Source organism: Toxotes jaculatrix, chromosome 6 (genome assembly GCF_017976425.1).
Source record: "Toxotes jaculatrix isolate fToxJac2 chromosome 6, fToxJac2.pri, whole genome shotgun sequence".
Taxonomy (NCBI): Eukaryota; Metazoa; Chordata; class Actinopteri; family Toxotidae; genus Toxotes; species Toxotes jaculatrix.
The window spans coordinates 14,605,366-14,619,313 of NC_054399.1; the positions used below are offsets into that span (position 1 = coordinate 14,605,366).

Below are 13,948 nucleotides of genomic sequence, written 5' to 3' on the forward strand. Positions count from 1 at the left end.
TGTTTCAAAACAGCGGTTGGCATCTAGTAATTTACTTTACTTACTCTGGGTAGTTTTGATCTACAATACATTTGCAACAACGCTCCACATTCATACAAGGTGCCAAAAAGAGCCACAGTCTGATCTGCTAGATACCAAACAGTCCCACTGGAGCAGTGATCGTTAATTGCCTTGCTCAAGGGCACCTCTGCAGAGATAATGAGAAAGGGACATGCGCTGCCCTTTCATTTCTTTGCCCAAATTTACTCTGCCAGTCTTGGGCTCAAATCAGCATCACAAAGATGCAGGATGGTCATACTGGGTTGCAGAAGATAGAAAAATATACACTTGTCTAAAACAAAGTATTTATACCCATTTGTTTCAACAAATAACAATAATGTAATAGCTGTGGCTGTTATTAAGGCTATCATTCACAAAACAAATTAATCATGTGACGAGATGTCTTCGAGAAGAGCCGATAGAACGTCCACGGGATAGCAACAGGACAGCAGTGGGATGTATTAGATGCCAAAATACACACACACACACACACACACACACACATATATATATAGAGAGAGAGAGAGAGAATGTCCTCCTTGATTAAACTCCAAACTCTTTACATATTTGACCTCATCATGGTGAGGATCAGTGTTCTTTCCAGCTGCCGAACGGTGAATGTCAATTCTTTAATATTTAATAAAGCTGTAGTAAATAGGTCATGTTTCTGCTGAGAGTCTTACTGACTAACATACTGTATAAGTGAGACTCGATCTTGGCTGTGTGCTGTGTGCTGTGAATACTTACAGTAAAAGACATAGCACCTTATACGGTTTCTGAGAGGCTTTGTTGGCTGTATGGGTGCTGTCTCTGTGACTGTATGTGAGGAAGGCTGTAAAACAGACAGGTTTATTGTCCTACTTTTGTTAGAGAATACTTTCAAACCCAGTCTTAATGGCAAATGCACTTCTAATATGTAAGTGAATAGATTTATTCAGTAAATTTGTGATTTTTTTTTTTTTAGATGTATTGTAGTCTTTTCGGCAAATTAATTACAGCACCATTGTAATGTGGAAGAAACTCCAATGCAGGCCCTCGTCTCAGTTGCCTGCCAACTACATAGTACATTAGATTGTACATTGAATTCTAAACATTCACTTGTTCATTTGGGCTCACTCGGCCAGGTGAGGACTGTGTCTAAAAGGAATGTGACCTGGTTAATTGGAGCTGACATATTACAACTCAGGACTGACACGCTCGCCGTGCAACAAAACAGAACATGTTTACACAAACACTGCTTCAGCTCTTGATAAGAGCATCAGCAGAAATTCCCACTTGCAACTGATTATGCAGCATTTGTTGTTACTGTTTACTGGCGTCATAACTTCTCAATGTTAAAATCAAACGTCCCCCCCTACATAGGTTGAAAATGTGAGACATTTAAAAGCCGTTTTTAAATCACTAAAAACAACAGGAAACAATGTTAATATAAGTCAGTTAATGAAATATGCTGCTAATAAATATAAGATTGCAAAGAGTAATACCTGCAAACTGACTCTAAACCATAAATATGTTTGAATATTTTATTTTCAATCCAATTTGGATCTTTGTCAGTTCAAAATGTTGGAAAAATTAATATAGAAACATTATTATATTGATATTTAACATTCTGAATTGATTTTAAAAAGTGTTTGCCAGTTCATTTTCACTGTAACAGATTGATTCATCAACTCATGCATGGCATGGATGAATAGAGGTGCATACACTTCTTCCTGTTACGCTCCCTCTCTTCTGCTGCCTCCATCACATCCCCTATTGGGCAGGCGCACGGTTTCCATGGTTACACTCCAGTAGGCAGGGTGTTGTGCATGTGGGTGCAAGAGTGGGGGTGCTTATACTTGCATATGCCGTACGTGCAGTGTGTCTGAGCAGCTCTGTGTGTGTGTGTGTAGTGGGGGTTGTATTAGTGATGAGCACCGCCAGGCTCTGAGGCACAGAATACTGAAATGCTGGATTCGTACAAGCTGGCAGACAGCATCTCTCAGACGCTGCATCACACGCACAAAGACTCACATCCGTACGCCGATACACACGTACAGTGTGAAGTACTGAAACCTAACCTGAGTGCCAAAAAAATATGTCTCAACATCAAACTGGCTTCTTCTGTCCTTATTCTTTTCGTCTGCACTTGATCTCGCGAACAAAGAGGAGCTCAAGCAGCAGGGTGGAAGGGAAGCCCATCCAAGTACTTTCTGTCCTCGTCAGCCTCAGCGAAGTCTCATCCAGTATGTTATCCTCAAGGCAAGCAGCGACTCCCAGGCTGTACAGTATGGATGGATAGGCAGGGAGCACATTATGGGATGTCATGTTATGTCCTAAGTACTAAGCATCCTTCTGTGCTTACTAGAGTGAGACTATGATTTAGACTGATGTTTTGTTTGTGCTTTTAATTTAATTTATAGTTTGTTTTTTTATTTGGATAGAAAAAACAGCAGGAAAGGTTTTGGAGAAGAGAATCAAAAATCCTAGGGATGGTTCTCTCAAAGGGGGGGCCGGGGGGGGTGGGGGGGGGGTACCCTATTGTAAGGTGTTTTTGTTAAGGGCATTGTGTGCCCCTGTGAGCCTGCAAGCTGTGTTGGGTTTCCTGGGCAAACTGTTTCCAGGTGAGGGCCCACGAGATGTTAGTGGATCAGTTTTTTTCAGGAAAGAGCAACCATTCCCAGATTAGGGGATTCCTCAGGGGCAAGTGCTGGAAACGGAGATTGCAGCTGAGTGCCTGGTGGCTCGGTCTGAAGAAGTAACCCATCCATACAAGAAAATTTCACTTACTGTTGTACTCTGACTGACTAGTTAACAAAACTGTGTTTGTCGGTGCTAGAGACACAACACTTTCAAGTTCTGATTTAAGTTCTGAGGTTATCTTACTGTAGTGGGAGTGTTTAGCAGTCATACTTGGAAAACAATATACAGTAAAATTTATCTAGTGTTAAGTACTAAATCTTTGGATCTGGTATTACAGCGCCGTAAGCTTATTATATTAATAGAGAGAATCTGTGTCATTTTCTCTTTAGAATTTTGAGCAGGGATTGTGTGATAAATTCTCACTCTACAGGTCTGAAAATGTTTTATTCACCTGATTCTCCTTACCATTGACTAAAGGAATGTAAGGATTGGTGAGGCCGTAAAGGCACCTAATCCACAATGAATTAATGTTGCTACAGATTTTGCTATGTTACCGGGGTTTATACAGGAATTCCATTTTCTGAGATTAGATTGAACAGCCATTTTTAATGGTTATTCTGTTACACGTGTTTTCATTTCAGTTTTGATTCAGTTAAGAATTAAACCTCAAAAGAGGATTTTGAGCTAGCTCGTACAATGAAGTAAACACACAATCTTACAGTACAATAATAAAGCTCATAATTTAAATGGACTGACTTCCATGACAGAAAAATTCAATAACCGCATTGGCTTTAATTGTGGATTTAAATTGTTCATAGAAACACACTGAAGCAAACAGCACAGAATTGAATTCACCCTCTTTCTCTCCACATTAGTAGATATGCACATTATCACTGATACCTTGATCCTGAAATGGTAACTGGTAAAATCTGACTATGCTCTGCAGATAATCTGCACCGGTGTGCATTGCTTTGTTGCAAATCCAGTTGTCTGCATCAAAACAGCGCTCACCGCAGTGACATAAAGACTATACTATGATTATGACATAAAGAAAAAAGGACGTGTTTTAGACAAAGACAGCATGTGAGAATACGTAACTTTCAGAAATTATGAAGAGTCGTGTTCCAGATTTAGCTGATAGCATATTTCCATCGGTGGTCACTTGGCATTCCCACAGGGATTCACTCTGAACACCAGGTAAATGTCCATCATGTTTATCTAAGATAAGTAGAATTTTCCTTTAAATTTAATCAAACACTGAAATCAGACACCCTTTTATCACAATCCGCAAATGAAACACTTTCAACTTAGTGGGTCTTTTTAAACATGATAGAAGGATTTGGAGTGCAGGCGTATCTCCAGAGTAGGTCAACACTGGCTGGTAGCCATGATTCTGTCCCCAGATAGTGTTCTAAGGTTAGCTTTGAGGTTTCCATATAATTGCTAGGTCGGGTTTGGAGCATATGGAGGGAGAAGGTATGCTGCTTAAAAGCTCCCTTCCCACAACTGATGCCAGACCTCACAGTTGGTATTTTGTGAATCCAAATTTGTGCATGGGCATGAGCGCAATTGTGTGTGTGAGAGCATTTTTTATTTCAGCTCACAGCCGGGCAGGAGTCATGCCAACTCTCCATTTGAAAAGGAAAGGAAAACAGACAGAAAAGGGGAAGGGTTTATACTTCCAAAGGGATTCCTGATGAAAATGGGAGAATTTGTCCAAATTCAAAATGTGGTGTTATCTGCTTGAGTGTGGACTGTTCAGCTGCCTTCACTGGGAAAAGTCATGGTTTGGTTCATTAAATGGTTAATTTCAGTTCAGTCTGAATTAAGCTTCCATGTTTTTGGTTTTTAGCTGGTTGTTGGCAGGTACTCTACTTCCTGACTGAAGTAAATAGACAACTATTGAATGAATTGCCATCAAATTTGGTTCAGGTACCCAGGTTCCCCAGAGTGATCCCATGATCATTATTATCTAGCACCATTATCAGATCAAACTTTCACTTAAGCCAAAACCAAATACCATTGACCAAATACCTGTAAACATCATCCTACATCTACGTCCTCTTTATTTATTTTTTTCTACACTTTTATGTCAGAGTACACTGAGAAATTACACTATGTAAATTTCCGAAACTGAAAAAATGGAGATATTGTAAAACTTTTCACCCATAGCATACATTATTCTTTTATCCCGTTTTCTTTGCTTCTCATATTTACATTAACAAATAAAGAAAAACATATATTAAAAATTAAAACTTCTCTCATACTACTGCATTTTCTTTTTACCGTACAGTACTTATGGTGACCTTCAAAAGAGATCAGAGAGAGGTACAGCTGAGTGCTTTTCCATGTCCAGCTCAGTTGGCGTGAAGTTACCTGAAGCTAGACAGATTCCATTTTTTGACATCTGGGCCTGGACAGGAGAGCTATAATACTAAAAGCAGATTGCATTTCAATATTACATCACCCCTGAGCTAATGCTGATTCACTGTGGACGTGTGTGTTTCCCCAATCCGGAGGAGGTTCAGGTGACTGATGTGCAGAGCTTTGGTGCTTGTTCAAGTTAAAACTTTGGGGATTACCATAAATAATCAATGAAGCATTGCACTCCAATAGAAACAGGCACAGGCTGATCATTAGCCACGATTCACTGGAGCCCTTTAAGGGGTTTACTTTAAGTCATGGTAAAGACATTACCGTAGTGATTACCTCAATTCAGATTTTTTTTTTCAAAGTAAAATGAAGTCAGTCTGTTGATTTTAATGATTTCCCAGAAATGTTTTTTCTCAGATCCTTGACAATAATGATGAGGATGTGAAGTATTGCACATCTTCTGCTGTGAATACCTGGTTCAGGCCACAACAAGCAGCTCAAAGCTCTAACAATACAGATTTTAGTTTATTTACAACAGACACAGAACAGTGAGGTGAAATGCATCACACACACTGTCTTTTGTAGGTCGCTGAGGTTTGTGTTAGCACATCCTTTCTGTGATGTTAATCAGGCTTCTACGGTGGATTTTCATCCCTCCGTTTTTCAGTAAGGAGCTGTATTAAAGATGAAGAGTGTTTGCCTGTTTCTGCGGATGGAAACACTGAGAGCCAGCAGCGCAACAGTACAATAAAAGCAGATATTGACCGTGAAGGAGCATCTTTCTACCTCCTGAGAAATCAATCCAAGATTTACGGACACATTCAGATTAGATGAGAAAGCAAAAAATGTGTGCGTAGATGTCTGTATGAATGTATGCATTCTTTCATGTGTGATTAAAATGCCTAAAAATTAGTTGAAAGAATTGGCAAGAAACAGTTTTCATAAACAACATGTGATAAAGGCATTATCTCGTGGGAAGCAGAAACCAAAGGTTAGAAAAAAACAGTCCTATAATTAGAAAGTTTGAATCCTGAAAAATAAAAAAGAATAAATTAGAATGAATTAGCAACATTTTCCCCTCTTGCAGTCGTCTAGATGCCCCCAAGCAAGACATTTGATCCCTGAAAGTTCCAATGGAGCGGCTCAGTGGCCAGCAGTGGAAGACAGGGGTTGTGGTGAGAAGCTCCAAGGTATGCGTATGTGCAGCTGTATGATTGTGAAGTAAAGCGATGCTGAAGGAAAGCATATGTGCTCAGCAAACTTAAAGGTTAGAGAACATGACGTCATGACATATCACAGAGGAAACAGCCTTATTGCAAACCACAGGCAGGTCTGCTCTAATGAGAAAGGCTAACCTTTTCTTTGGTCAGTGAAGTATCTGCCTCTTCTTTCCATCCCATTCTCCCTTCCTTTCATCTTCTGTTCTTTTTATGTGACCACTACCAACGCTCTGTATCCATCCAGTTACTAAAGCCTTTCTTCCTCTCTCTAGTTTTCTGATTCAGTTGCAGCATACTGTCTGCTCTGTATACACCATGCTCCATGAACACTGAGTGCACCATTAAAGAACAGAATTTTCCACATTTATTCAAATAGAAAGAGACTGAGAGTTCTGTCATAGGGTCAGCTAATAAACCGATAACATAGCGCTTGTCTCTCTGATAAATAAACATTGTTACACGATGGAATTATATAGATTTATTTCACTGCACATGTACAACAGATCAGGTTGGAAGTACTGACACTGATTTATACAGCAGTACTGCTATTATAATTTTACTATCCTGCCTGAACGTCTGAGGTTGAAATGCTGAATTTTCATTTTCGTGCCCCAAAGTTAACATGCAGAAATATGAGCCTCTTCATCAGCCTTCAAAATCTCATGTTCGTTGCAGTGCCTCAGCAGTAAGTCATCACTTTGATGTACAAATCAACAGCTTGAGTGCAGCTCAAACACTTTTCCTTTCTGATCTCAAGAGTCAAACTCATTACACCCTTTAGCATGATCCATAAATGCTGTTTGAGTTCTTCAACGTGCTTCTCTGAGGCTGTGTCAAGACAGAGCAACATTGATATCAAAATATCAAAATTAACAAATTAGAAAACTGCAAGAGGAAAACGTTTCAGCCATCCTTCCATACAGCCAACGATTCCAGGCAGTTTGAAATACTACAGTAAACGACCAAGTGTTTGAAATTCTAGCAGTGCTTGATTTCATTAATGATGCTCTAAATTGTGTTTTGTTTCAGGACTACTGCTCCAAACTACTGCTAATTGCTGACATCTCTGACTTTTAAGTGCTGGAAGATGCCACATTGTCACATTATCAAGTATTCACGATCCCATTGTCAAAAACTGCCAAATCCTAGAATGAGCATGTGATCCTACATGAGCCTCTTCCTCCCACACAATGGCCTGGTGTCATTCAATATGATTAGAGACTGCAGGCCTGTGGTCTAGTAAACAAGATTAGTTCACCTTGTTGTCATTTTATCTCATCAGGCCACAGCAGATCCAAATCAATATCCTCAAATTGCTCAGCAGAGAGGAGGATGCAGGAGGGGAAAGAGGCCTTTGAAGATTTACGCTGGTCCCTTGGCCTTTTTAAAATTGTTCTTGCCTGGAGTTGATCATTCTGCTGTGGGAGTACGGGCCAGATGTGTAGCTGTGCTCTGCAAACTGATAACAGGATGTGTATGCCTTAGTTTGTTTGTGTGTCACTGGGATAATGTTTTACAATGTTTGGACAGGCTAAATGAAGGCCAATAGGAAACGTCTTGGCAGTGTATTATTAAACAGGATTGCTTTGTTGCTGGGTTGCCAGATCAGAGATAGAGGAAATTAAGCATTAAGCTAATGCTGTGTCACGGGGCAAATTCATTTCAGAGAGAAAAATGCACTTACAGTTACTAAGTTGACGGCCAATCTGACCAAATATTACTACATCATATTGTGCTGGGGAAAGAAAATCTCTTCAGCATCACTGTTTGTCCTGTGGTATTTTTTTTACAGCCATCATCACAAAGGTCACAATCACAACCTACCAACCATGTATTTTTGTTGTCACAGAGAATTGAACACTTTACCTTCCACTCTAGTTTAGTCTCTTCTGCCTTATTTTTAGCATGAAATGACACGTTAGTTACCAGTGACAGAGCAAGTGGACAACATATTTCTTCAACATCACTTTCAAAATACCCAAGAAGAGCTGAATCAAGGGCAACAGATCGACCTGGTTGTAGATCTTGACAACACTGTAACTCTCATCCAAGAGGCATTCAAGAATACTTCAGGGGTAAACCACAACCTAGATGACTGCGAATCTTCACAGACACTTTCAAAATGAAAAATAAAAAACCCTCAAGTGAGTTGAGGTTGTTAATACCTTGTGCCTTTTATGTGGCTGTGGTGTACTGCATCATTGTGGATCTTCAAAGCCATTTTAACTTTATGGCTGATTAATTGGATTAGCTCATGGAAAAGCTGCTGCCCAAGTATAAATATTTGGCAGTCTGATTCCTTGGTGGTGCGTTCTGGATACAAACGACTATATAGACTAATAGCTGGAGCTGAATGTAGGAGGCAGGAACTAAAATACACAGATCACAAAGTTTTTTCGGGCTTTAGCCAGATCACCATGGTGCAGTCAAGACAATGTTATATATGCCTTTAATATTTTCTACAATTATATTACTACTCACATTGTAAACATTGCTTAGAATATGTTTAATATGTAAACATGCATGAGGACAGTGTAAGAGCTGATAGGACTGTTTCACGACTATGGTGATTTGTGAGCCTCTGTCTGTACCTCTGTGCTGAGCTGTTTTAACCTAGTGGAATAATGTTTTTATGCAAGTCATGCATTTTATGCTGCTTTGGACGCATCTGTCACAACATAGCACCAGATTCATGATGCTACATAGCTAGTTACAATGGCTAATTAGGGAGCGGTGCACAAAAATAAACCGGAAAACTAGACTTAAAAGATACTTCTGTAAGCAGAACAGGGCCAAGCAAAAGCTCATCAGTCATAGTCCTAACGGGCACAATAGGGACCTGTCTAGCACTGAGCAGTTCTAATTATGATTTTAGAAAGCAGTGTGGTAATGGACAGGGAAGTTAAGTTTGGGGAAAGATTGTGGAGACAAAAGATTGCAGTCATTGAAGCAAATGTTGACTACTGCTGGAAGGAGTCTGTCTTAGTTTACCTTTCTCCCTTGTTCTTGTGGAACAGGCTGTCACATCTTCTCATTATTGTGCCACTTGTAATAATTGTAGCTTTAGGCTTTTAGATTGTTGAGACTGTGTTGATGTAAAAATTGGCAAATTAGCCTGATGGAAAATAACTGTGGAATGCCTCAGAAGCTGCAGTGAACTGGCTTCTTTTGGATCCCATATCAATTGACTTCAAAAGATTGCCTGGCATTCCTTTGTCTCTGTCTTTTGTATTTATACTCTTAAAAGAGACAGTCAGAGAGTTTTTGATCCTTCTGTCATGCCTACAACGTAGTCAACAAATAATGTCAACAAATGTGACTTGAACCCCTCATTTGAAGGAAGAGATAGAGATACTGTATGCCATGTCAAGTCCTCAAGCGCTCGTTGCTACATTAACTGTGCATACTAAATGCTGAAAATTATTGCATAAACGTTTTTGCATACTGTGGCGTAAAACTGCGGCTCTGTTCCTTGTTTCCTTTAAATGTCAGGAAAGAGATTGAAATATGACATTTCTAAACAAAGCCAAAGTGCAGGAGTAGTAATACAACATGCATCAAACATAATAGATTTGAGTATGATGTTTGTCTTAGATTAACAATTATATTAATTAGACTCTGTTGTCAGGAAGATGTCTTGTTCGAGCTTCTCTAAAGGCCAGCAGTCGCTGTGAGCAAAGTGGGTCGTGTAACCAGGGATGGACGCACTTGTTTCCAGGGCAACAGCCACAAGGGAATATTCGACTGAAGACAGACTTTCAGATCTACAGTACAGTGAAGGATTTTGAGTCTTGGTCCAGTTCTATAAATCACTGCCCTCTCAATGCCGTGCTCCCCAGGCACCTTACACTATTATGCTAATGCAGTGATTCTCCCTTACCTCAAAGTGTAACTTTCATCTACAGTTTCATAAGAATTGGTACAAATGGTCCATATCCACTGGCCAACTTTTATACTCTCACTGGTAAAAACAGAAACATGAAACAGTATATTCTCCCTGTCGCAGACTGGATGTGTCAAATTTAACATGTTTAAAGATTAAAAAACAAGTTTTGCCTGCTCAGATACACATTTATGGATTTCTTTTGCTAAGACTTTTCACCATTGCAGCTGCGTCTGACTTAGAGGCATGCTGGCTTTTATTATTGTATTTGCTGTGAAGTGGCTGTGCATGAGAGCAAATAAATGCTCAGCTGAAACTTGAGCGTCTGCTGGTATTAGCAGCTACCTCAGTTTTTAACCCTCTAAATCGTTCTCGGTCTTGTTTCCTCTTCCAGAGCGCCCATCTGGCAATGATAGACACTCTGATGATGGCTTACACGGTGGAGACTGTGAGTGTGGAGAAGGTGATGGCCTGCATTGGTCAGTATTCATCCTGCAACCCTGAGGTGGAAACGCCATATGATACAGAAGATGCAGTGACCACGTGGCTCAACAAGGTGGGTAATGGTGTGAGCTACAGTACTGCCCATTTGGGCTTTACCAGAGAGTACATTTTGAGCTAAGCCAGATTTTTTCAGTATCTGTCTCTGAAGGAGGCTGATACACAGACTGTACACAAGAGAGGTTGAGCTCTGAACTTCCACGGCAAGATTTCGAGACATTTCAGTCAAAAACACTGACCTAGATACCGTCAGGTCTGTTACACATACACCCTGTCTCCAAGCCCTGAGGTTATACCATATGACGTGCACAGGTGAACAAACGAAAAAACATCCTCCTGGGTATACTGAAGGTGGGATTGTCCATCTTGTTATTGATACTAGGAAGGGCATGTGTTTTCTATACATGTCACATGTCATATCGTGTTCATGACTCACTGTAAGTGAATAAAAACTCAGTAAACATTAAACATGAGAGTATGACTCATGAGATCTCTGTACTTTTTTTTACTTTTGATGACTTTAACATCTTACATGCAGTAGAGTGTCACATGTGAGAAGTACCTGTTCTCATTGGCTGTATAGGACGACACAAGGCATTAAATTCCCTTCATCATGGCTCCCAGTCCTCCCCTCTGACAAACATTTCATAAAATGTATTAATACAGCATATAGTAAATGCAGTACCCTTTGAACATACATGCACTGTATAAGTCAGCTTTTTTGAATTATAACGTGTAAGTGGCTGTCTACATGGCCTGCATGCACAGATGGCTCTCTTCCATACAGCGCTACACGGCTCAGTCTGTTTACATTCTTCCGACAGGAACTCTGGGCTGCTGCCAACTCAGAGCTTCACACACACATACACAAAATAACTAACAGGAGGTGTGGCAGTGGAGGCTTACTGGTCAGACATATGGCTCTCTGTAGGAGTCCCTATTTTTTTTTCCTAAGGTCCAAAATTCCCCATCTTTACTAGTGATTTTGGCCTTAACTTGATCCATATGAACTTTAGGAGTTGTACTGCAAGTTGCCCAAAGTGCAGGACACAGTTAACTATGGGGCTTCACTTTACGTAAGAAAACAAATGTAATTTTTAATTTGTGGTGATCCCTCTTTGCATGAGAGCAATATGAGCTGAGGATGAAGTATTAGTCATAGTCTGCTCCTTATATTGAATTTTACTCACTGACGCTTCTGCTGACTCAGTGATGTTTAATCTTGTTTGTCCATTGTCCCCCAGGTAAATGAATATTTGAAAGACATTGTGGCTCAGGAGCAGAGGAAGAAGGAGGCACAGAGCGCTGAGCCTGCTGGGAGTCCTCGGGTGGGTGTTTTTCCTTTCCTTTCCTCTCCCTGCTTTAATATTCCACTAACTGCACATGAACATACAGACATCATTAGTTTGATGGACAGTTTCAAATAAGCTAAGTGAAATCCTTGGCTACACTTACTGGATTTACAACAACATTCTCCCATGCAACTGACAGCTATTTGTCCCAGACCTCTGTGTCAATTTGATATCTGGGACCAGTTTCCTCGAGAGAACTTAAGCTGTTGTCTGATCTTTAGATGAAGCTCAGGCTGTATTTCTTAAATGAAAAAGAGGGGGAAAACCAGGCTACATCTTTAACATCATAACCACTTTATTTACCATGATGACTGTACAAGCTACACTCACTTTATTTATACCGTACCCAGCAGATCAGTGCTCTCCACTCTAATTAGGCCAGCAATCATTTAGTGCAGGATCACACATGTTCAGGGTCCAGTCTGCAGTCCATATCTGTTATATAACTAACTCTAGCATCAGCAGTAATTTGTAATGCCATAAGACAGGCTGGTTTGGCCCATGTGTGTATGAGTGTTTTTATCCATGAGTGCATTGTGAATTTGAGTAACTGGAGTAATTTGTGTTTGGATCCTGTAGTTTGCCACTACATTTGCATTAAATCATTCACAGAACCACTGAATAATGTTCCCATTCACTGGAAACAAATCGAATTTAATACCCAACAGAATACTGTATTAAGTTGCTATATCAAGCTGCTCCAAAAATGTTTGAGTTGGCCTGGAATGCCAACTTATTGCTCGATAAAAGCTGATCTGGATCTATGTCCTTTTCATTTGCAGCTCAAAAAACTACAGCAAAGGGACAGCAGATGCTCCCTGCTTCATAAATCCCAGCCACTGTGATATTACAGTCCTTTATGATGTGCATATTGTGGAAATTCTTATCACAACAGTGATTTAATTGTGAGCTACCAGTCAAGCTACATTTGCTTCTATGGTCTGGTCTGGTCTGGTCTGGTCTGGTCTGGTGGCAAGGGTCAGAGTTGGCATGGCAACCACCAGCCATCATCCTGACATAAAGGAGTGGTGATTAGAGGAGAGGGAGGAGAGGACGGAGTGGGGAGGAGCAGGTGAATGATGTCAGTCTCATGTCCCTGCACCTGTCTTCATCCTTCATGCTCTGCCCCTGCCTCTCACCTCCGTACCATTCATTATGCATCGTCAGCAGTTTTTCAGGGATGGAGAACACTGACCTTTCTGTGGTTTTTATGTCTCAGCTCCATGAACTGCTGTGGCCAGAGGCATTATGTGTTCGGGTTGTAGAACTCTACAAATTTGGCAGAAACCTTCACTTGGACTCAAGGATGAACTGATTAGATTTTAGTGGTCAGACGCTAATTATGATAAAATACAGTAAATATTTTATTAAATTCCTTCAAAGTCTTCACTACATATATGAGTCTGTGCAGACATAGTGCGAGCTGCAACTGGACTGGCTGGTGGAGGCATACAGCCGTGAGGCGGTAATTCTAGTTGAATGATTCAGAGGGTTCTAACATGTTTCATTGACCCCGGAAAGTCATGAACACCCTCAATACATGTTAGATAACCATGAAAATTTCCACTTCGCATTCATCAGCAGCAGTTTGCTCTTCTCTCTCTTCTATTTGCCTCATTAATTTCTCTTTCCTACAAAATAAAGTTGCCCTCCTTTGATCTCTACTCAGCTCCTTCACACTCGACTATACATCTCTTTCTTTTTTTTCCTCAGACCTTTCCTTTCAGCCCCCACTCCTTTCCTAGCTTCTTCTCTGTCACAGGGTATGTCAGGCAACACACTGTGATACAACACTGTCAGTGATGCAGCTTGATTAGAAAGTTTACCTAAGGGAAAATACTGCAACCCTGTCCCATGTGTCTTAGTATGCAGGGAGTTGAAAGGGAGCATTGCAGTTTTTAAGTGTGTGTGTGTGTGTGTGTGTGTGTGTGTGTGTGTGTGTGTGTGTGTGTGTGAGA

The 13,948-nt window shown here is 40.4% G+C and overlaps 1 protein-coding gene across 1 annotated transcript in view; it reads left to right on the forward strand.

Annotated features, from left to right (window-relative positions):
• The window catches only part of camsap2a (calmodulin regulated spectrin-associated protein family, member 2a), a 44,328-nt gene that overhangs the window by 8,124 nt on the left and 22,256 nt on the right, over nucleotides 1–13,948 (forward strand). The window contains exons 3-4 of the mRNA XM_041040299.1: nucleotides 10,532–10,693; nucleotides 11,883–11,966. Of these exons, the coding sequence (XP_040896233.1) occupies nucleotides 10,532–10,693; nucleotides 11,883–11,966 (246 nt within the window). The remainder of the gene's footprint in view (nucleotides 1–10,531; nucleotides 10,694–11,882; nucleotides 11,967–13,948) is intronic.